This window comes from Muntiacus reevesi, chromosome 1, assembly GCF_963930625.1.
Source record: "Muntiacus reevesi chromosome 1, mMunRee1.1, whole genome shotgun sequence".
NCBI classification, from domain to species: domain Eukaryota; kingdom Metazoa; phylum Chordata; class Mammalia; order Artiodactyla; family Cervidae; genus Muntiacus; species Muntiacus reevesi.
Genome location: NC_089249.1, coordinates 218,178,394 through 218,202,169, shown reverse-complemented (window position 1 = coordinate 218,202,169; position 23,776 = coordinate 218,178,394). Strand labels below are relative to the sequence as shown.

The window sequence follows — 23,776 nt, the reverse complement described above, 5'->3', positions numbered from 1 at the left end:
CACCTCCCTCTCCATCCCATCCCTCTGGGTCTTCCCCATGCACCAGCCCTGAGCACTTGTCTCATGCATCCAACCTGGGCTGGTGATCTGTTTCACCCTTGATAGTATACTTGTTTCAATGCTATTCTCTCAGAACATCCCACCCTTACCTTCTCCCACAGAGTCCAAAAGTCTGTTCTGTACATCGTGTCTCTTTTTCTGTTTTGCATATAGGATTAGCATTACCATCTTTTTAACTTCCATATATATGTGTTAGTATACTGTATTGGTGTTTATCTTTCTGGCTTACTTCACTCTGTATAATGGGCTCCAGTTCATCCATCTCATCAGAACTGATTCAAATGAATTCTTTTTAATGGCTGAGTAATATTCCATAATGTATATGTACCATAGCTTCCTTATCTATTCATCTGCTGATGGGCATCTAGGTTGCTTCCATGTCCTGGCTATTATAAACAGTGCTGTGATGAACACTGGGGTGCACGTGTCTCTTTCAGATCTGGTTTCCTCGGTGTGTATGGCCCAGGAGTGGGATTGCTGGGTCATATGGCAGTTCTATTTCCAGTTTTTTAAAGAATCTCCACACTCTTCTCCATAGTAGCTATACTAGTTTGCATTCCCACCAACAGTGTAAGAGGCTTCCCTTTTCTCCACATCCGCTCCAGCATTTATTGCTTGTAGACTTTTGGATAGCAGCCATCCTGACTGGTGTGTAATGGTACCTCACTGTGGTTTTGATTTGCATTTCTCTGATAATGAGTGATGTTGAGCATCTTTTCATGTGTTTGTTAGCCATCTGTATGTCTTTTTTGGAGAAATGTCTGTTTAGTTCTTTGGCCCATTTTTTGATTGGATCATTTATTTTTCTGGAATTGAGCTGCAGGAGTTGCTTGTATATGTTTGAGATTAATCCTTTGTCTGTTGCTTCGTTTGCTGTTATTTTCTCCCATTCTGAAGACTGTCTTTTCACTTTTCGTATAGTTTGTCTTTTGTTGTGCAAAAGCTTTTAAGTTTCATTAGGTCCCATTTGTTTATTTTTGCTTTTATTTCGAATATTCTGGGAGGTGGGTCATAGAGGATCTTGCTGTGATTTATGTCGGAGAGTGTTTTGCCTATGTTCTCCTCTAGGAGTTTTATAGTTTCTGGTCTTACATTTAGATCTTTAATCCATTTTGAGTTTATTTTTGTGTATGGTGTTAGAAAGTGTTCTAATTTCATTCTTTTACAAGCTGTTGACCAGTTTTCCCAGCACCACTTGTTAAAGAGGTTGTCTTTTTTCCATTGTATATCCTTGCCTCCTTTGTCGAAGATAAGGTGTGCATAGGTACATGGATTTATCTCTGGGCTTTCTGTGTAAAGAGTCACGTCATCTGCAAAGAGTGAGAGCTTTACTTCTTCTTTTCCTATCTGAATTCCTCTTATTTCTTTTTCTGCTCTGATTGCTGTGGCCAACACTTCCAAAACTACAACATGGAAGAATCTTGAAGACATCATGCTAAGTGAAATAACCCAATCACAAAGGAAAAATAATTTTGATTCATCTCATATGAGGTTCCTAGAGTGGCACAGCAGTAAAGAATCCACCAGGCAATGCAGAAGAAGGCAGTTGAATTCCTGGGTCTGGAAGTTCCCCCAGAGAAGGAAATGGCAACCCACTCCAGTATTCTTGCCTGGGAAATCCCAAGGCCAGAGGATCCCTGGTGGGCTACAGCCCATGGGATCTCAAAGAGTCGGACATGATTTAGTGACTAACAACAACAAAGAATAGTCAAATGCATAGAGACAGAGAGTAAAACAGTGGTTGCCAGGGACAGGGAGAAAGATAGGTAGGGAGCTAATGTTCATTGGGTAGAATTGCAGTTGGGCAATATGGAAAAGTTCTGAGGATGGATGGTGATGAGGGTTGCCTAGCAATGTGAGTGTGTTTACAGGCACAGAATTGTGCACTTTAAAATAGTGAAAATGAACAAGATCCAATTGTATAGCACAGGGAACTATATTCACTATCTTCTAATAAACCATAATGGAAAAGAATATGTCAAAGTATATACACATAGACAGACATACATACACACACACACACACACACACACATATATCTGCTGATAGCAGAAACTAACACATTGTGTATCAGCTATAATTTTTTTTAAAGAATAGTAAAAATGGTAAATTTTATTAGATACATTTTGAACAATTTAAAAAATGTTTATTTATTTTTGACGGCGCCAAGTCTTCCTTGCTGCGCGGGTGCTTTCTCTAATTGCGGTGCACAAGCTTCTCATTGCAGTGGTATCTCTTGTTGTGGAGCATCCAGGCTTCAGTAGTTGTAGCTACTCCTCCAGAGTCCAGGCTGAACAGTTGTGACCCATGGGCTTAGTTGCCCAAGGCAAAGCGGGTTCCTCCCAGACCAGGGCTCTAAATGACGTCCTCTGCACTGCACGGCGGATTCTTTAAACAATTTCTAAAATGTTGCTTTATTCGTAGGTAAAGGAGAGAGAGTAACATCAAGAAACCCACATCAACTTACACATGGATCAAGGACAGAAGTATTTCTCACTATCAACCTTCTGGCAGTTAAGAACAAAATACACCTGTCGCCCAACGTGGGGCTCGAACCCACGACCCTGAGATTAAGAGTCTCATGCTCTACCGACTGAGCTAGCCGGGCACACAAACTTTTGTTTCAGTAACTTTTACTTGAAGGAAGGGTTCTGGTTATATCTAGCTTGAGGTTTGAAGTTGAATTTAATTGGGACAAAATTGAGGCGCTAAAGACAAGATTACTGGCAGCCTGAGAAACTCAAACTCTACCAATCATGCTTGACTGATCGTCCTTCCCACTTCCATCCCTTTTCTGCCAGCACCCTAGCCCTTCTTTTCCATCCCTGAGAAAAACAGGCGCTGAGGAGGGATAAGGTTCGCATGCTAATACCATCGACGAGCTTAATTCATGAATTTTCAGTCCGAAGTTTAAATGCACCATCGCGGGGTTGAGTCTAGAGTGGGTGAAGGTTGCCGCCGTGCCCACAACCTGTGCAAACTCCACGCTTTAGGGTATTTCCTTGGGTTCTGCATTTCTAAACTCTGGAGTCGAGAGAAAGCAAAACAGAAGGCATCACTCGCCCTGGAGATGCCGGGGATCGAACCCGGGGCCTCATACATGCAAAGCATGCGCTCTACCACTGAGCTACATCCCCAGCCCGGCACAGATGCTCCTCTAATTTCTGTTAGGTGGTTATTGTCAAAAGGAGCGGTCGAACGAAAGGCATCTGCTAGTTGTGATAATCGAAAGCCTGCAAAGACCAGCGGCCAGCGCTGGGAGCTATTCCAGGGTCCTCTACTGACTCTAAGAGATTGGACTTCGACCGAGATGACGACCAAGCGGAGCACAGGACCAGGATAAACACTTGGAGGCAGCGGTGGAAAAAGAAGGGAAAGTCATCCCGCACGACGCCCAAAAATGAACTGTGAGCCGAAAGAAGGAAAGTAAGATTAGGTGTAGTAAAGTCCCACGGACGGAGGAACCTGGTAGGCTGCAGTCCATGGGGTCACTAAGAGTCGTATACAACTGAGCGACTTCACTTTCGCTTTTACTTTCATTTTACATTTATTACTTTCATTTCATTACTTTCATTTCATTTCATTTACATGCATTGGAGAAGGAAATGGCAACCCACTCCAGTGTTCTTGCCTGGAGAATCCCAGGGATGGGGGAGCCCGGTGGGCTGCGGTCTGTGGGGTCGCACAGAGTCAGACACGACTGAAGCGACTTGGCGGCAGCAGCAGCAGCAGCTACGTTTGTTAAACAACGAGAAGAGTTGTTCAGTCGCTCAGTTGTGTCTGACTCTGCCACCGCATGGACTGTAGCATGCCTGGCTTCCTCGTCCGTCACTGTCTTCCAGAGGATGCTCAAACTCATGTCCATTGAGTCAGTAATGCCATCCAACCATCTCATCCTCTGTTGTCCCCTCCTCCTCCTGCCTTCACTCTTTCCCAGCATCAGGGTCTTTTCCAATGAGTCAGTTCTTAGCATCAGGTGGCCAAAGTATTGGAGCTTCACTATCAGCCCTTCCAATGAATATGTAGAGTTGATTTCCTTTAGGATTACTGGTTTGATCTCCTTGCTGTCCAAGGGACTCTCAAGAAGTCTTCTCCAGCATCACAGTTGGAAAGCATCGATTCTTTGGCATTCAGCCTTCTCTACCGTGCAGCTCTCACATCCATGCATGACTACTGGAAAAACCATAACTTGAGTCCGCAGACCTTTGTCGGCAAAGTGATGTCTGCTTTTTAATGAGCTGTCTAGGTTTGTCATAGCTTTTCTTCCATGGAGTGAGTGTTTTTTAAATTTCATGGCTGCAGTCACCATCTGCAGTGCTTTTGGAACCCAAGAAAATAAGTCTCTCACTGCTTTTATTGTTTCCCCATCTACTTGCCAAGAAGTGATGGGACTGGATGCCATAATCTTAGTTTTTTGAATGTTGAGTTTTAAGCCAGTTTTTCCACTCTGCTCTTTCACTTTCATCAAGAGGCTCTTTAACTCCTCTTCACTTTCTGCCGTTAGGGTGGTGTCATCTGCATATCTGAGGTTATTGATATTTCTCCCAGCAATCTTGATTCCAGCTTGGGATTCATCCAGCCTGGCATTTCGCTTGATGTACTCTGCACAGACGTTAAATAAGCAGGGTGACAATACACAACCTTGATGTACTCCTTTCCCAATCTGAAACCAGTCCATTGTTTCATGTCTGGTTCTAACTGTTGTATCTTGACATGCATATCAGTTTCTCAGGAGGCAGATAAGGTGGTCTGCTATTCCCATTTCTTCAAGAATTTTCCACAGTTTGTCGTGGTCCACACAGTCAAAGGTTTAAGCTTAGTCAATGAAGCAGAAGTTGATGCTTTCCTGGAATTTTCTTGCTTTTTCTATGATTCAACAGATGTTGGCAATTTCATCTCTAGTTCCTCTGTCTTTTCTAGATCCAGCTTGTACATCTGGAAGTTCTTGTTTCAAGTTTTGTTGAGAAGAGGGAGTGTAGTAAAGTGTGCAATATTTGTATAAAGTAATTCAGAATTGCAAAGTTGATGCTTGGGATTGGAAGGGGGCTGGGGCACAGGCGATGGGCAAAGTTTTTCACTGTTAAATGCTCTGTACATCTGAATTTTGAGCCATATTTGAATTAATTAAACCCAAGAAAAGTTTATGAAGCTCTATTGTGTACCTAGAACTGCCGTAGAAAACTGAGAGTTCGGCCATAAGCAAAACTGACATAGTTCATTACATCTATCAGCTCTGGTTTCAGAGGAGGTCGAGTGCTAAAGAGAAAATAGAGCCAGCCTTGAGGGAGAGAATGGAGTAAAGCGTGATTCTGAGAAGGTGACATTTGAAGAAAAGGGTTGAAAGGAGATGGAATGTGAGCCATGAAAGTGTTCGTGAAAAGAGACGTCCAAGTAAAGGTAAGAGCCAGTTTAAAGGCCCTGAGTTAGGAACTTTGTGACATGTTATTGCAGGAATAATAAGGGGGTCCATGCAGCAGGGGAGAGTGATAGGAGATGAGGGGATGCATCTCCTATCACTTTACATGCAGGGAATGGAGAGAAAGAATAGATAGTGCCTTTAGACAGTGTGAAGACTTCAACTTTTACTCTGAGAGAGGTGGGAGCCACAGGAGAATTTGAGGAAAGGAGGACCCCTATCTGACTTAACATTTTAACAGGATTGTTCTCACAGCTGGATGGAGAAGATAGGGCAGGAGAGGGACAGAAGGGGAAAGAAATGTTGTGATCATCAAATTATAGGTGATGATGCTGTGGAAGAATTGAAGAGATGCTGAGGACTAGGGGTGGGTCCTGTGCATGAGTCTCAGAAGACTCACCGGTTTGGACCTGAGCACCTGGATGGATGGAGTTGCTGTTAAATGGAGTGTAGTGGGGAAGGCTGTGGGAAGAGCAGGTGGAGGGGCAGACAGAAGTGCATTGTGAACGTGAGAAGTGTGTAACTCTCCCTTAGAACGCTTCATGTGGAGATGCTGCCCAGTGAGTTGGCTGTGGGAGCCAGGTATCCTAGGAAGAGTTGGGCTGGGGATTTGTCCGTGGAGCAGGGGGAAAGTCTTTCCAGAAAGAAAGTGGAAGAGATCACAAGGAAGTGAGCATAGACAGAAAGTTCAAGGACCAAGCAAGGGCAGGGAGAAGAAGAGGAAACAACCGTGGTGACAAACAAGCTGGTAGGAAGCCACGGAAGTGGGAGAAAAGCCAGGGAGTACAGTACCCGGGAAGGAAGAGATGGTGCCAGAAGGAGGAAGCATCCAAGAGAGGAGGTGAAGCCTAAGAAGCCGCCTGCCTTCACCTTTGGGTTATGATCGCTGCGGTCACCCGTGACCTTGACAAGAGCGGTTTCTGAGGAGGCTGAGGAAGAAAATCTACTTCGAGTGCCCTCCAGAGGGAGTGATGAGAGACGTGTGTGTATTAGTCGCTCAGTCGTGTCCGACTCATTGTGACCCCAGGGACTGTAACCTGCCAGACTCCTCTGTCCAGGGAATTCTCCAGGGAAGAATATCGGAGTGGGTAGCCAGTCTCTTCTCCAGGGGATCTACCCGATCCAGGGATCAAACCCGAGTTTTCGAATTGCGAGCAAACTCTTTACGGTCTGAGCCACCAGGGAAGCCGCTGGAGGGGTGACCGGGTGCGAGCAAATATTATTGGCAGCTCCAGACGGGTTGGGGTGAGCCGTATAAATAAATAAATAACTAAAGCTAAAGAGACAATAGAGGATTGGGTTTTGTTTTTGTTTTTGTTTTAGGGGAGGAGGATAACACTGAAAAAAAACGGGGTGGGAGGGGTTGATTGTAAGTGTATTACTGGCATTAAAAGACAAAAATAAAGAATAAACGGGCAGAGGAGGACACAATCGCAAGAAAAGTAGCTACAAAAGTGGATAAAAGGTCACTCATGGGGGCGGGGGTAGGAGCAAGAGCCAGGTTCCAGACTCTAAATTTAACTTAGTAGAGGGCCGGACAAACCTGTGCTCCGGGAACCCGACACTGTGGTCCGGCGCCAGACCCTCGGGCTGTGCTGGGTCGGCCTCGGGCAGCAACTGGGAGTGGCGCCCAGGTGGGCGTGTGCTTCCACCTGTCCCGGCCCGTTTCTCACGGAGTCAGGCTTGGACAGCGCAGGCTCGCGTTAGAGCTGAGATAAGGGAGAGACGGAGAGAGGGCCGCCGGACCTCCGAGGCCGCTGGCCAAGGCGGGGTATTGAGGGGGCTCAGAGTGGGAACGCAAGGCACTGGCCCGCGCTTAGATCCCCTTGACCTGTGCTACTCCGCCAGCTGTCCAGACGCACCCTCCTCTAGCGTTGCTCAGCCTGGAGCACTCGGCTCTAGCCTCTGCCAGCCGGCGTCAGCCCCGCCCTTCCTCTTCCAGCGGACGCCCGCCCCGGCCGCGCACTGTCGGGTCCGGCAACTTCTCCAGCGCCGCCGGACTTCGGTGAGCTGGAGGCGCGCATGGCGGCGGTAGGGCCGCGGACGGGCCCAGGCGCCGGGGCCGAGGCGCTGGCGCTGGCAGCAGAGCTGCAAGGAGAGGCAACCTGCTCCATCTGCCTGGAGCTCTTCCGCGAGCCAGTGTCCGTCGAGTGCGGCCACAGCTTCTGCCGCGCCTGCATCGCGCGCTGCTGGGAGCGCCCGGGGACGAGGGCCACCGCCGTGTCCCACACGCTGTCCTTCTCGCTGCCCTGCCCGCAGTGTCGCGAGCCCGCGCGCCCCAGCCAGCTGCGGCCCAACCGGCAGCTGGCCGCGGTGGCCACACTGCTGCGGCGTTTCAGCCTGCCGGCCGGCGCGCCAGAACACGGGCCTCCGGAGGCGGTGGCGGCCGGGTGCGCGCAGCACGGCGAACCGCTCAAGCTCTACTGCCAGGACGACGGACGGGCCATTTGCGTGGTGTGCGACCGCGCCCGCGAGCACCGCGCTCACGCCGTGTTGCCGCTGGACGAGGCGGTTCAGGAAGCTAAGGTGAGCGTCGTCCCCACCCATGCGGGTTCTCGGGACCTCCAGTCCCGGTTCTACATTCCCGCGCACGCAGGAAGGCCCAGGTGAGCCCCTGCTTTTTTTTGTCCTATCCCATGCTGCCTGGCCGGAGAAAGCAATGGCACCCCACTCCAGTACTCTTGCCGGAAAATCCCATGGACGGAGGAGCCTGGTAGGCTGCAAGTCCATGGGGTCGCTAAGGGTCGGAAGCGACTTCACTTTCACTTTACACATTCATGTATTGGAGAAGGAAATGGCAACCCACTCCAGTGTTCTTGCCTGGAGAATCCCAGGGACAGGGGAGCCTGGTGAGCTGCCGTCTATGGGGTCGCACAGAGTCGGACACAACTGAAGCGACTTAGCAGCAGCAGCAGCATGCTGCCTGGCACTAGCTTCGGGACTCAACGCGGCTCTCCCTCTTGTCACCAGCCTCCCACACCCCTCGCCATTTCCTTTGGGGCCCATGCTGGACCAACTGCACAATACCCCACAGATTTGGCGATTTTCTGTCGGTCCCTGGCTTCTAGTAGTGCCTCCTTCACCCCCGCGCCCCCCAACATCTGCTACTGCTACTATCAACCCTTACCACGGGCATAGCTCCGTTCAATGTCCTCTAACCTCTTGTGGCCAAGTGAGACGACCTTCCCAGGAGGTTGGGCTAAGGGGGTGAGTGGATCCAGGGTTGAGAAGAGTGCCAAGCGCCACCTGGGATTCTGGATGCCGGCCGCCTCCCTTTCCTGCCAACTTGCTGGGGTGTGCACTAGGAGGCCTGCGGCACAGTCCCTGGTCGTTCTTTGCTCTTACTCTGCTCCAGCCCTCTTACCCAGGTGGCTTTCTGATGGTGGTGAGGAGAGCAGAAAAGAAGACTAGGCAGACTGGGCGGCTGGAGCGCTTGCATTTCAGCCTACATTGTGCACAGATGGTCTTGAGGCCCAGAGACCCTGAGGTCTTTGGAATCAGCTTGCAGTTGCCCTGTACCCTTAAGTGCAGCCTGTGTAGGCTGCATCCATCCCAACCTCCAGAGGTGGCTTTGATCCTGCCTCCTCCACCTCGGTGAACAGCGCCTTCCCTTTCTTCCAGGTGGTTTCAGGAAGCCCCATGTGGGGGTTTCCAGAATCTTCTCCCCACAATGTCTTCCTTCTCACCCTCCTTCAGGAGCTCCTGGAGTCCAGGCTGAAGGTCTTGAAGAAGGATTTGGAGGACTATGAGGCCTTTCGTTCCACAGAAGAGAAGGAGAGCAAGGAGCTCTTGGTGAGAATGGCAACCCCCAGGTTGGCTCCCCCTTCCCCAACCCCGTGCCCCAGGCTGACAACAGAGGGCCCTCTACCACCCTGGCTGGGTGTGTTTGGCTTTGACGTGTTTGCCTGTGGAACAGAGGTAGATTTTAGAAATATCAGTACAGTTCAGTTCAGTCGCTCAGTCATGTCCGACTCTTTACGACCCCATGAACTGCAGCACACCAGGCCTCCCTGTCCATCTCCGTTGAACACTCAGGACTGATCTCCCTTAGGATGGACTGGTTGGATCTCCTTGTAGTCCAAGGGACTCTTAAGAATCTTCTCCAACACCATAGTTTAAAAGCATCAATTCATTGGCACTCAGCTTTCTTTATAGTCCAACTCTCACATCCATACATGACTACTGGAAAAACCATAGCCTTGACTAGACGGACCTTTGTAGGCAAAGTAATCAATTCAGTCGTTCAGTCGTGTCTGACTCCTTGCAACCCCATGAACCAAAGCATGCCAGGCCTCCCTGTCCATCACCAACTCCCAGAGTTCACCCAAACTCATGTCCATTGAGTCAGTGATGCCATCCAACCAGTTCATCCTCTGTCGGCCCCTTCTCCTGCCCTTTAGCTCTCCCAGCATCAGGGTCTTTTCAAATGAGTCAGCTCTTTGTATCAGGTGGCCAAAGTATTGGAGTTTCAGCTTCAGTATCAGTCCATCCAATGAACACTCAGGGCTGATCCCCTTTAGAATGGACTGGTTGGATATCCTTGCAGTCCAAGGGACTCTCAAGAGTCTTCTTCAACACCACAGTTCAAAAACATCAATTTTTCAGCGCTCAACTTTCTTTATAGTCCAACTCTCACATCCATACATGACTACTGGAAAAACCATAGCCTTGACTAGATGGACCTTTGTTGACAAAGTAATGTCTCTACTTTTTAATATGCTGTCTAGGTTGGTCATAACTTTCCTTCCAAGGAGTAAGCGTCTTTTTAAATTTCATGGGTGCAGTCATCATCTGCAGTGATTTTGGAGCCCCCAAAAATAAAGTCTGACACTGTTTCCACTGTTTCCCCATGTATTTCCTATGAAGTGATGGGACCAGATATCATGATCTTAGTTTTCTGAATGTTGAGCTTTAAGCCAACTTTTTCACTCTCCTCTTTCACTTTCATCAAGAGGCTCTTTAGTTCTTCTTCACTTTCTGCCATAAGGGTGGTGTCATCTGCATATCTGAGGTTATTGATATTTCTCCTGGCAATCTTGATTCTAGCTTGTGCTTCATCCAGCCCAGTGTTTCTCATGATGTACTCTGCGTATAAGTTAAATAAGCAGGGTGACTATATACAGCCTTGACACACTCCTTTTCCTAATTGGAACCAGTCTTTTGTTCCATGTCCAGTTCTAACTGTTGCTTCCTGACCTGCATACAGGTTTCTCAGGAGGCAGGACAGATTGTCTGGTATTCCCATCTCTTGAAGAATTTTCCACAGTTTGTTGTGATCCTCACAGTCAAAGGCTTTGGCATAGTTAATAAAGCAGAAACAGATGTTTTTCTGGAACTCTCTTGCTTTTTCGATGATCCAGTGGATGTTGGAAATTTGATCTCTGGTTTCTCTGCCTTTTCTAAATCCAGCTTGAACATCTGGAAGTGCACAGTTCATGTATTGTTGAAGCCTGGCTTGGAGAACTTTGAGCATTACTTTACTAGTGTGTGAGCTGAGTGCAATTGTGCGGTAGTTTGAGCATTCTTTGGCATTACCTTTCTTTGGGATTGGAATGAAAACTGACCTTTTCCAGTCCTGTGGCCACTGCTGAGTTTTCCAAATTTTCTGGCATATTGAGTGCAGCACTTTCACAGCATCATCTTTTAGGATTTGAAAAAACTCAACTGGAATTCCATCACCTCCATTAGCTTTGTTCGTAGTGATGCTTCCAAAGGCCCACTTGACTTCAAATTCCAGGATGTCTGGCTCTAGGTGAGTGATCACACTGTCATGATTATCTGGGTCGTGAAGATCTTTTTTGTACAGTTCTTCTGTGTATTCTTGCCACTTCTTAATATCTTCTGCTTCTGTTAGGTCCATACCATTTCTGTCCTTTATTGAGCCCTTCTTTGCATGAAATGTTCCCTTGGTATCTCTAATGTTCATGAAGAGATCCCTAGTCTTTCCTCTTCTATTGTTTTCCTCTATTTCTTTGCACTGATCACTGCGGAAGGCTTTTTTATCTCTCCTTGCTATTCTTTGGAACACTGCATTCAAATGGGTATATCTTTCCTTTTCTCCTTTGCTTTTTGCTTCTCTTCTTTTCACAACTATTTGTAAGGCCTCCTCAGACAGCCATTTTGCTTTTTTGCATTTCTTTTTCTTGGAAATATAATGGTATGCATATCATATAGTGTGATCATATAATTTATTATATAACCAGAGCTTTTGAGAGTCAAAGGGACAGCTAAAATAATTACTTTCTAACATCTGGCTTAAACTGGAACTGTCCCCGTGAATCAGGAAGTACAGTCCCCCTAATATGACATAACACCTCAGTTAGGGTCTGTGGAGCATCTTGTAATTGAATACATTAATATTCCTATAGAGAAACATATGAACAGAAAATAAGTAGCCTTCTGTCAGTCTTAGGGCATGTTTTACCACCAAAGGAGTTATGAAAAACACTTTTTTTCATTTTTAGAGTTTTTTAGATTTTGAAATTGAGGCTAGGAGAGAGGGGGTTGGGGGTGGAGGAGGGGATGGCAGAGCTGTCAGCAGAGGGCAGAGGGTCTGGGGACTTGGATTTTCACCAGCTGACTGTGCCAGCACCCCTGTGCCCAGAGCATGGAGTAGTATCTTGTCTTCCTTGAAGTGAAACAGGAAAGTGAAATGGGGTTCATTTTGTTTAAGGTGGGCAAATGTGGGTCACTGTTATTTTCTATTTCGAAAATTCAGTTCCTGCTTGTTAGCACAGAACTCTCTAGTTGTGAAGTTGGAAAATGGAGGTAGAGGAATCTGAGGACCCCTCTAACCTTAAAGGGAGGAGAGGTGGGGTGAAGGGGAGGCATGTATACAGTGACCCAGTGTTCTTTCCTGATCCTGAACTGCATTGGGCACACTTGTATCTCGTGCACACCTCAGGCCTTCTCCTCTGAACATTCACTTCCCTCCATAAGGGAGAACTCACCCCTCCACACCTCCACCCTCTCTGCTGGAAAAAGGAATAAACATGTGGCTCTTTGGCCATTGCTGTACATCTATGACCAGAGGGCCTTCTCCAGCTTGGGGAGCTTCATGGTATCTGATCCTACATCCCATGGCCTTGCTTAGCACTTTCTACTCTGTCCTACACCCACCCAGTCAACCCCTCTCTGGCCCATACATCCTTTATAACTGCAAAATACCTGCTTAATGAAACAATTATTGCTGCCATGAGAACAAAGAGAAAGAACATCTTTATTTGAAAATGCTCTTACTATTTAGAGAAGTGGTTCTCAACTGATGGCAATTTTGGGCCCCAGGGAACATTTGGCAATGCCTGGAAATATTTTTGGTTGTCAACACTGGGGCAGAGGTGCTACTGGTGTTTACTGGTAGAGGCCAGGGTACTGCTTAAACATCCTGCAAAGCACGGGACAAAGCCCTCCACAACAAATAATTATCTAGCCTCAAAGGTCAGTAGCGCCCAGGCTGGAAACCCTGATTTAGAGTATTTTGGCAAATATTGTTACACTTGTGTTATTTCCACTTGTGTTATTGTGTAAGAAGCTTGGACTTTGAGGTCAGACTCCCTGGATTAGAATCCTGACTTCCCATTTCCTAGTAAGTCACCTCCCTGTCTTCGTCTCCCCATTTGTAAATTGGGATGGCCATTGGGCGGTTGTCACCACTGAGGGAGCTGACATCTGTAAAGTGCCCCGTGTTGCTCCTGCTTGTTTACCAACATCCTGAAGACTAGGCAGCAGTGACCTGAACCCTGGGTCGCCTGACTTCAGAACTCACTTACAGTCTGCTCTTCTAGCTACTCTTTCCTCCCATAGCATTTTCAGGGAAAAGGACATTTGAGCTTGTCCTGGAGGGATGGGGCTCTTCTCGCTGGCCACGAGAGGCCCCACATGTGATATCACACAGAGTCCCTCCCATGTGTTTGTGTAAAGAATCAAGAGGATCAGGGGTGAGAGTCTGGGTCTAAAAACACAGGGGAGAAAATCCCATGAATAGTAATAATGGAAAGAATAGAATATAAAGCTTGCACACAGCATATTCTCACTTAGGTCTTGTGGATATGCTGTTACCTCTGATCGCTGGCATTGATTTCACTTTCTTCTTTCTTTGCTGTTGTGTTCAGTCACTAAGTCCTGTCCAACTCTTTTCGACCCCATGGACTGCAGCACAGCAGGCTTCCTTCACCATCTGCTGGAGTCTGCCCAAACTCATGTCCATTGAGTTGGTGATGCTATATAACTATCTCATCCTCTGCCACCCCCTTTTCCTTTTGCCTTCAATTTTCCAGTGAGTTGGCTCTTCACATCAGGTGGTCGAAGTATTGGAATTTCAGTTTCAGCATCAGTCCTTCCAATGAATATTCAGGATTAATTTCTTTTAGGATTGACAGGTTTTATCTCCTTGCAGTCCAAGGAACTCAAGAATCTTCTCCATCACCACAATTCAAAAGCATCAATTCTTCAGTGCTTAGCCTTCTTTATGGTTCAACTTTCACATCCATACATGACTACTGGAAAAACCATAGCTTTTACTAAACGGCTATCACTTTGTCAGCAAAGTGATGTCTTTGCTTTTTACTACACTGTCTAGGTTTGTCATAGCTTTCCTTCCAAGGAGCAAGCGTCTTTTAATTTTATGGCTGCAGTTACCATCTGCAGTGATTTTGGAGCCCAAGAAAATAAAATCTGGTTTCCACTATTTCCCCCTCTATTTGCCATGAAGTGATGGGAGCGGATGTCTTTGGATCCTCTTCATTTTCTGCCATTAGAGTGGTATCAACTGCATATCTGAGTTTGATATTTCTCTCAGTAGTCTTGATTTTAGCTTGTGATTCATCCAGCCCAGCGTTTCAACTGATGTACTCTGTATAGAAGTTAAATAAGCAGGGTGACAATATACAGCCTTGAAGTACTCCTTTCCCAATTTGGAACCAGTCCTTTGTTCCATGTACGGTTCTGTTGGTTCTTGATCTGCATACAGGTTTCTCTTGCAGCAGGTAAGGTGGTCTGGTATTCCCATCTCTTTAAGAATTGTCCACAGTTTGTTGTGATCCACACAATATTTAGCCTGGCAGCAACAGAACCAATGTGGAGGCCTGATACAGCATCATTGTTGAAGGAAACCAGTTACTGGGTAGCAGATGGATTGCCTTGGACCTCTTCCACCCTGGAAGGGACAGTATTTTATCTTGGCTGAAACTGACACATATTCTGAGTAAGAACTATCTTTTCTGCCTGTGGAGCCTCAGTCAGCACTACTAAGGGCTTAAAAACTGATTCATCAACATGCTTTATGATCCTAAAGTGACTTAGGTGTCTGATTAAAGAGGGAATTTAAATATCAGAAGTGCTTTGAGAGACTTCCCTGGCAGGTCTGGTGTTTAGAACTCCATGCTTCCACTACAAAGGCATGGATTCAATCCCTACTCAGGGGACTAAGATCCCACATACCATGTGGCCAAAAACACAAAACCAAAAAAAGACTGTGAAAGTAGAGTTATTTAAAATTTACTTCCAATTTTGCAATTTTGATATTCTATTAGTACATGTTTTAACACTGAATATGCTTCTTTAAATGTGAGATCTGACACCGTTTCTCCATACCTTGCTTCAGCCTTGCAGCCTAACAACGACTTAGGGTACTATGTTGGCTTGTCTGGCTGACAGCCAGTGACATCGTTGGTTCACTTTAAGTTTCTATGTCTTAAAACGAATTTTCACCAGCACCCCCAGCTCCACAAAGGTTTTGCTTCAAAATCACGCTTTAAAGTGGCCTTGTAAATCATCTATTAAATCATTGCTAAAAATGTTGAACTAAATAGAAGTGAGCAGAGTTCGACAGCATTATGTCTGAGATCTCACTGTGTGCTATAAAAGGTGCTTTCCAACTCTACAACTTTAATGTTTTCCAACTTTCCAACTCTAGTAACTTGAAACCATGATGTGTTTGGATTTCCACAGAATAAAGATCATAAATTTGGCCACACACACAGAATAGTGGGTTGGCTACTGCAAAGTTGCTACAAGGGTAGGGGCTGGCACGGTTTTATCAGACAGGATACTAAACAAACGTTGAGGAGGCCATTCCTTATAGGATGGTTTAAGATAATATTTCTGGGAGAGCTGTAACTGTAATTAGGTCTCGGTTTGGTGACATGGGGCTTAGCATAAGTGACTCCACTTGAAGCCTGTTGTCTTGTTTTTTAACACAAAATAAGTATGTTTGGGGACCTCAGCTTATCTTTACAGTGACTACAGAAGGCACTGATTTATCCCTTCCACTTTTCAAATGAGGAAACTGCAGCCCTGGGTGGTTCTGGAGTGAGTTTGAAGTTGTCTTAGATTGATGGGAGAGCCCAGGTCTAAAGTGACACATGGGCACAGCGGTGACAGGGGAAGGGAAAGCACATGTTGAGGCTACCGCATGCTTGGGACTGCGATACTTTATAGAGTGTGTGCACTGTGGGTACGTGTACATGACTCTCTGACCCCCTAGCACTGAGGGAGACGGAACCCTGTCCTGGGAGATGGCTCAGAGGCTCCCATCCAAATGGGATGGGATCGATGACCCATCGATGACCACATCCCTTGCCTTCTTCAACTTCACTTTTCCTGAGACAGAAGCAAATGGCAGCTGAGCAAGAGAAGGTAGGGGCGGAGTTCCAGGCTCTGCGGGCCTTCCTGGTGGAGCAGGAGGGTCGGCTCCTAGGCCGCCTGGAGGAGCTGTCCCGGGAGGTGACACAGAAGCAGAATGAGAACCTGGCCCAACTTGGGGATGAGATTGCCCAGCTCTCCAAGCTCAGCAGTCAGCTCCAGGAGACAATGTGCAAGCCTGATCTTGACTTTCTCCAGGTGAGTCTGGCTTGGCCAGGGGTATGAGTCATTAATTTTAAGGCAGGAGGCTTGAATTTATCCCTCCCACTTTGCAAATAAGGAAACAGCAGCGAGAACAGAATTAGTTTAGTAGAATCACACAATCTGGAGCCAAAGGGTATTAAGGAGAAAAGCCCTGATTTTGCTGGGGTTAGCAGTCTAAAAGGATGTGATTAAAATTTTTCTTGACCATGATCCACAATAATATATCTTACAGTGCATTCTATTATATACATATGTGTGAAAAAAAAGTCTCAGAAAATAACACCTGTATTACATGTGATGCACTTTGATGTTTTCTATTCTATCATATGTCCTTCTAAAATAAATAGTCACAATCCACTAATTAAACTTCACAAGTCATGAGTGGACAAATGGATCAAGAGAGGTCATTTAAGGGAATTCCCTGGTGATCCAGTGGTCAGGACCCTGTGCTTTCACACAGATCAGGGAAATAAGATCCCACAAGCCATGCAGCCAAAAAAAAAAAAAAAAAAAATGGTCATTTAAAAGGCACTGGTCTAAGAATTTTTTCACCTTGCTTTATGGACATGACTGAGCGACTAACACTTTATGTCCCTGGATATGTTCCAATATTTCCTGGTTTATAGTCTATGGGAACTTGAATAGAATTTATATCTTGCTGTTGTGTGAAAATTGTATAATCTTAATTATGTTGGATTGGTTCACAGTGCTTTTCAGATCTACTATATCCTTCTACTTGTCTGTCTATTCATTTTATTAATTTTTGAGAGTCTGATATTGAAACTTCAACTAAAAATCTTATCTACTTAAAAAATAATTGTTATATATAGTGGAACTATATGTAACTTTGTTCTATATTTTCCAAGTCTCTGGTAGATGTGTTATCATACTTTCATAATTTAAAAAATAAAAAAGAAGAAAAATAATAATATATGGGGAAAAAAACACTGATCCAAGTGACGAGTTGTTGCATAGGGGCTGTCAGTTGTCTTGAAAGTGTTAGTCACTCAGTGATGTCCAACTCTTTGCAATCCCATGGACTATAGCCAGCCAGGCTCTTCTGTATAGGCAAGAATACTAGAGTGGGTTGCCATTTCCTTCTCCAGGGGATCTTCGCTACCCAGGGATCGAACCCAGGTCTCCGGCATTTTAGGCAGATTCTTTACCATCTGAGCCACTAGAGAAGCCCCATCAGTTTTCTTAGGCGATGTTAAAAGCAAAAGCAATGCTGAGTCCTGGCACCTGTCTCTAGTCACGATTCTATAATGATGGGAGCAATTGCAGAGGGGTGGGCAGGGTTGAGGGGTCTACCTTGATGAGACACACAGTGGTCTGCCATATGAGGAAGCTGTTGCCACATGGTAACCATGCAACCAGTGTGTGTGTGGGGTCATACATCTCCGTATTGCTTATTCCTCTGGAATCAGGACAAGGGACCAGTTTTATTTTCTCAAAGGTGATTGCTGATTTGGTTTTCCCTTACTTTTCCTTCCAGGAATTCAAAAACACACTAAGCAGGTGAGTGGACCTAACAATACCTGGGGCCTCTCTAAGCTGGCTCTTCTCTTCTACTGTGCTTCCTCTAGTCATTCCCCATCCTGACTTCTCACCTCCTGTTCCCCTCACCAACTTATCTGAGTACTTTCTGAGGCAAACTTGTGCTGCCTGGCCATGGGTATTCGGCACAGGGTCAGGCTCTTCTTTTCACCTTTCTTTACCCAGAGGACCTCACTATTCTAACTGGCAAGCCCAGTGGGAGTGGGACAGTGGTTGTGGGCCTTCTTCAGGGTCCTTGTCCTGCAGGTGCAGCAATGTGCCTGCCCCCAAGCCAACCACAGTCTCTTCTGAGATGAAGAATAAAGTCTGGAATGCTTCCCTCAAGACCTTTGTCTTAAAGGGGCTGCTCAAGAAGTTCAAAGGTAGGGGCCTGTGTGTGGGGCTGGGCCTTGCAGTCCTGGTGTTGGTGGTTTAGGGTCCTAAGGATGTGCCTTTCCAGAAGCTGTGTGATAAAACAGGAACTAGTGTGTCTCTCAAAGGCAGATTGGTTCGGGCAGTTAGTGGTGGCTAATTTATTTAGAACCCCCACCCCTACCCCAGGACACAAAGCTTCAACTGAAGACAGATGGAGTCGAGGGTCATTAGGGGCAAAAAGAAGAATGAGGAAGGAGAGCTCAACTCAGAATGGCTCCAGACAAAAGAGGGGGAAGTGGAAGAGGTAGAGTTAGACTACTGTCCCCTTTCTACCTTTGTGCTTGGCCCGGTACCTGCCTGTCCTCTCTGGGTTATCTGGGGAGTGAGTGAGTCAGTGGGGCTTAAAAGTCAAGAGATGGTATCACTGTCATTGCCAGATAGAAATTGTCCATGTCATTCATGTTTCTTTTCTTCAGAGGATCTTCGGGGAGAGCTGGAGAAAGAGGAAAAAGGTATGATGGTTGTTGTGACAGTGAGTACCTGTCATTTGGCCATGTGGAGATACAGTGACTGTCTGGGCTCTGTGCGTGGTTGGTTCCTTCTGCCCATCTACCTAAGCAACTCTGCCATCAGCTGTCTTTTCTCCCTCATCCTTATAATTATGATTCCTTCAGGTCACAGTGGGGCCCATAGACCTATAAAGCTATGGGTCATTCCAGAGCAGGAGTGCCCTGCACCTTGGGGTATTTAAATCTGGAAGGGCTTGTCAGTCACCTGGACAAATCTCTCTTCCCTGTTCCCACTCCCAGACAGATGAAGACCTCTTCTGGGGACAGGGGTTGTGTGCTGGGTCAGGGATCAGACTGAAAACAGGAAGGGAAATGGTTATTACTCTTGCAGAGTTCTGGGGTGAGTGGGATCTAACTGCAGTGGGCTGGGAAAATGGGGAGGGGAAGGCACATATTCCTGATGCTGATGACTAAGCTAAGTCATATCTTATCCAGTAAACCAACTGAGTCAGACTATGTCCTCCTCTGCTCAGGACTCTGTGACAGCCCAGCCTCTTCCTCTCACTCAGTAAGGGTTGGAGTCCTTGCACTGGTCTTCAGGTCTCATGAAATCTAGCCTCACTGCATACTCTTCCCCTGGTTCACTCTGTGCAGCCACACATGCGCTAGCTGCTCCTGGAATGCACCAGGAGCACACAGCTACCTCAGGGCCTTTGCACTGCACTGGCTGTGCCAGGGCCTGGAACACCCTTCCCCCAGACAGCCACCTATCTGGCTTTCTCATCTCCCTGATGTCTATACTCATATGCACATTTTCGCTAAGGTCTTCCCTGGCCCGTCTAGTTGAAATTACAGTCTGCTCTCCTGATCCCTGTATCATTTATTGTCTCTCCTCTTTCTCCCCATAGAAAGGAAGCTGTGGGAGGGCAGGGATATTCCTCTGTGGGATTCACAGGGCCTAGAACAGAGCTGGAACATAGTAGTACTTACAGCAAGTGTATGTATTTTAACTTTTCATTATGGAAGTTTTCAAACATACACTAAAGTAGAGAGAAGAGCATAACAAGTATTATGTACTCATCATATACCTTCAGCAATTATCAACTCATGACTAGTATTTTTTATAAACATTCCTACCCATTTCTTGCCACTGGATTATTTTGAAACAAATCATAGATAACTGTGATTTCATATATACCATTTCATATATATCTCAGTATGCTGTCTCTAAAGAGACATACTTTTAAAAAAGCATAAAGAGAAAACCATTGTTATAAATAAAAAATTAATGATTCTTTCCAGTATCTAGTGTCCAAAATCCTCCAAGTGTCTTTTTGCTATAAAATACAGTTTAATAATACATATATGTTTTAAGTAAAATTTTACATAGTATCACAAAGGTAATATAATAGCAAAGAAAACTTTATGGACAAACTTTTCCATAAATTATGATACAAGTCTTTTAAACTGGATTTATTGATTTGTTTGAATTGAGATCCAAATCAAGCCCATAAACTGCAGTTGTGTGATTTCAACATATACTCATTTGAGGGGACAGTGGGGCGAGGGGAGCTGTGCAAGGAGCCTGCATAGGAAGTCTTCTCACTGTCTCCCCACCCCGCCTATCCCCCACCCTCCGTAGTGGAGCTGACCTTGGACCCCGACACGGCCAACCCCCGCCTCATCCTCTCTCTGGATCTTAAGAGCGTTCGCCTTGGACAACAAGCCCAGGACCTGCCCAGCCACCCGCGCCGCTTCGACACCAACACACGAGTTCTGGCTTCCTGCGGTTTCTCCTCTGGGAGGCACCACTGGGAAGTGGAAGTGGGCTCCAAGGACGGCTGGGCCTTCGGTGTGGCCCGTGAGAGCGTGCGCCGCAAGGGCCTCACGCCCTTCACCCCGGAGGAGGGCGTCTGGGCGCTGCAGCTCAACAACGGGCAGTACTGGGCGGTGACCAGCCCTGAACGGACGCCCCTCAGCTGTGGGCACCTGTCCCGCGTGCGGGTCGCCCTGGACCTGGAGGTGGGGGCTGTGTCCTTCTACGCTGCAGAGGACATGCGCCACATCTATACGTTCCGCGTCAACTTCCAAGAGCGCGTGTTCCCTCTTTTCTCTGTCTGCTCCACCGGCACCTACTTGCGAATCTGGCCTTGAGAGTCATTGCCCAGCCTCCCGGAGGGAGTACACCAGTCAAGGGTGAACTCCTCCCAGTCCTGGCTGCCCATGGGAAGGGTTGTTGCCCTCGGATGGAACCTCCTGGACACTTTGCGTCTATCTTCCTGACTGTTGCCCCAGGCTGCCTTAGAGGGGCTTCTGCAGACCACAACATCAAAGACATGAGATTGGGCTACCTGGGAAAAGGGCTCTAAGGCTAATTGAGCAGGGGAATATATGGCCTTGGACTCTCCCTCCTGTCTCTTGCCTGTTGGTGAGGATTTGGCCTGAACTGTAGGAGGTGGAGGTGTATGAGGAGAGGAGCCCAGCTCCACCAGAGGAGCTATCACTTCCTATCACTACCCCAGTTCAGCAGTACCTCTAGTTCCGTGGAACAAAATCAAGCTCTGGCTGTGCAAGGGGGCAGCTTCATGATCCCTTCTGCTTTGCCGTCTTGTCAGCTGCCAGCTTTGCCTTCAGAGACCTGAATCTGGCTAGCTTGACAAAGTCGTCTACTCAGGGAGGAGCATGGTATTCCCAGTCCAAAGGAGAGTCTAGGTCAGAACTGGAAAGAGACTCTTGATATGTACAATAGGAACAGCCCAGGACAGCAGCCTTTTGGCATTGCTGTCACTCAACACAGCTTAGCCTGATGAGAGTATATGTACATCCTTGGCCACAATGACAGGCCCATGATCTCACATTTGCCTAAACCCTTTCCAAGTGCCAAAGTACAGTCTCCCTTGAGTAAGGAGACCAAAGATTATGGAATTTTGAAACTCAAGGCAGCACTTATAATTTTACAGAAGCAACTAACTCCAGCATGGAAATGTGCAGGGCACAGGCATATCCCTGACAGACAGTTCCAGGAGCTTCTCAAATGTATGCCAACAGCAGAAGACCCTGGTTTCAAGGTCTGCTCAGTCTGTACCCTGGCCGGTGTTAGTCCCTTGGCTAATTGTTCCCCAGATTCTGTATGGCTGTGTTTCTGGGAGAGTGGAGGTGGGCTGTTCACTGCTTAGTATGCTCCTGGAAAGGGGGATGGAAATAGACTGTGAGCTCATTTATATGGTGCCTTGGCTAATTCTTAACTCCCCCAGTTTGAATGCAAGAGCAGTTGTGAGCAAAGTTTCTGCCAGACTAGGTGGGCATGTGTGTTTATGTGTGTGAGGAACATCTGTATGTGTGTATATGTCTTAGATCTCAGGAATGGGGTGCAGGGTCATGTGAATTTTATAGAGGGCATTTATAAATATGCATGTGGGGTTTAGGTACGAACAGACCTAGGTCAGTATGGCCACACCCTATTATTGATTTGTTGTTGTAAAATATTAATGCTAGCCACCCCATATTTAGGTGAAGGTCAAAGGTTTCCTTCCCCCATTACCTAACTACCTAGCTAGATGAAAGCCAGTCTCAGACCTAATTCTGTCCTGCACATATTGTTGGCATGCAGGGACAGTGACAATTAAATAGTCTGACTTACAAGCATCTTGGAGTTTCCATGCTCTGTCCCTGAGATGCTTCAAGCACACTTTGTATACAAGGAGCTGTAAGAGAGATGTTTTGTTCAGGCCAACATGACACTGTTCTGGAGAGGGAAATGGCAACCCACTCCAGTGTTCTTGCCTGGAGAATCCCAGGGACGGCGGAGCCTGGTGGCTGCTGTCTATGGGGTCGCACAGAGTCGGACACGACTGAAGTGACTTAGCAGCAGCAGCAGCAGAGGTAGACCCAGTGGACATAACACCTGGCAATCAGAATCCAGTGTCCTATAAGCTATGGACAGGATCATAAGAGTTCAGCCTACAGCAGCATCCCAAAGGGTAAATCCTATGTTGTTTAGCTCTAGAACACTGTATCCAATCCATGTATTTGAATACACTGATTTCTACAAGGAAAATCCATTTCTAACATTCATTTACTAATTAAATTGCCTAATGTTATCATCAAGCCCTCATGTATGGCTGTATGGCTTGTATGGCTTTTTGATTGAGTGTTACAATTACCCTTTCTATCCTCTAATAACTGTGCTGAAGTACTGCAACACATTATAGATCACAAAAGTTAGGGAGGCTGGTAGAGGTGCCTGTAGTATCAGGTCTGGGCACTGCAGAGCTGGCTGGCTGTGTGTATATGTGAATATGACTATATGTCTGTCAGAGTTTATAGAATAACTAGATAGATATATACATATCTGAAGACGTAACAACAGTACATAACAATCACATGTGGCTGGTAAGAGAGATGTTCTCTCTTGGTCTCCAGGGTGATGTAGGATGTCACAATGCTGGTGTGAGTATGCCTGTGTATACATTTTCCTCTTCCATCCTTTGACCATTGTAAGCTCTCTAAGGTGTCTGGGCCTCTGAGAGCAACAATGACTGGCCTAATTTGGTTTCCTTCTGACACCACCTGTTCATTGGTCCTGGATCCTTGAGAGCTCCTTTGATATGAGAACGCACATCCTTGACACCAGACCCTCACACTAGTCCTCAGCATCCAGACAGGAGGGCACCTAGGAAACTTCCTTGGGCCTGGCTACCCAGTGATCAAAGTCATCTGGCCTTGAAGGCACCAAAGAACAGATTGGGCCATCAGACCAAGTTCCACCAACTACAGACACACTTTCTGACCATTTCCGGGCTAGGGTTCCTGTCCCTTACCTGGGCTTTCAACCTCTGCCCTTTGCTCCGTGGGTCCTTTGGGGGGCCATGAAGGACCCAGCTCTCCCAAAGTCCAAGACAGGCCTCTAACGGTTGCTTTTTCCTAATTTGCTTTAAGTTGCCATAGATAAGAGAACCCACATCCTTGACACCAGACCCTCACACTGGTCCTCAGCATCCAGATGGGAAGGCACCTAGGAAACTTCCTTGGGCCT

At 46.7% G+C, this 23,776-nt stretch overlaps 1 protein-coding gene and 2 non-coding genes across 6 annotated transcripts; 1 reads left to right on the top strand and 2 right to left on the bottom strand.

Moving 5' to 3' along the window:
- Nucleotides 1-2,595: 2,595 nt before the first annotated feature.
- TRNAK-CUU (transfer RNA lysine (anticodon CUU)) lies at nucleotides 2,596-2,668 on the bottom strand. The gene has a single exon. It is a non-coding gene; the product is annotated as a tRNA-Lys (tRNA).
- Nucleotides 2,669-3,125: 457 nt separating this feature from the next.
- Nucleotides 3,126-3,197, bottom strand: TRNAA-UGC (transfer RNA alanine (anticodon UGC)). Its single transcript has one exon. It is a non-coding gene; the product is annotated as a tRNA-Ala (tRNA).
- Nucleotides 3,198-7,162: 3,965 nt separating this feature from the next.
- On the top strand, nucleotides 7,163-21,964 carry TRIM7 (tripartite motif containing 7). Of its 4 annotated transcripts, none has more exons than XM_065918359.1 (8): nucleotides 7,163-7,247; nucleotides 7,736-8,002; nucleotides 9,173-9,268; nucleotides 16,085-16,315; nucleotides 17,817-17,839; nucleotides 18,125-18,240; nucleotides 18,709-18,744; nucleotides 20,384-21,964. In XM_065918359.1, the coding sequence occupies exons 4-8, from the start codon at nucleotides 16,091-16,093 to the stop codon at nucleotides 20,893-20,895; spliced, it is 912 nt and encodes a 303-aa protein (XP_065774431.1). In that variant the 5' UTR covers nucleotides 7,163-7,247; nucleotides 7,736-8,002; nucleotides 9,173-9,268; nucleotides 16,085-16,090; the 3' UTR covers nucleotides 20,896-21,964. The 4 variants fall into 4 exon arrangements, with proteins under 4 accessions (XP_065774431.1, XP_065774429.1, XP_065774428.1 ...); XM_065918357.1 differs by having other exon boundaries at nucleotides 7,167-7,481; XM_065918356.1 differs by lacking the exon at nucleotides 7,163-7,247 and having other exon boundaries at nucleotides 7,343-8,002.
- The last annotated feature ends 1,812 nt before the right edge of the window (nucleotides 21,965-23,776 follow it).

What these genes read in the sequence shown, in the direction of transcription:
- TRIM7 (XM_065918356.1), top strand. Translation starts at nt 7,499, where the DNA reads ATGGCGGCGGTAGGGCCGCGGACGGGCCCAGGCGCCGGGGCCGAGGCG. An exon ending in CTGATCTTGACTTTCTCCAG is followed by an intron (nt 16,316 to 17,816) that starts GTGAGTCTGGCT and finishes TTTTCCTTCCAG; the next exon opens with GAATTCAAAAACACACTAAG. An exon ending in TTCAAAAACACACTAAGCAG is followed by an intron (nt 17,840 to 18,124) that starts GTGAGTGGACCT and finishes CTTGTCCTGCAG; the next exon opens with GTGCAGCAATGTGCCTGCCC.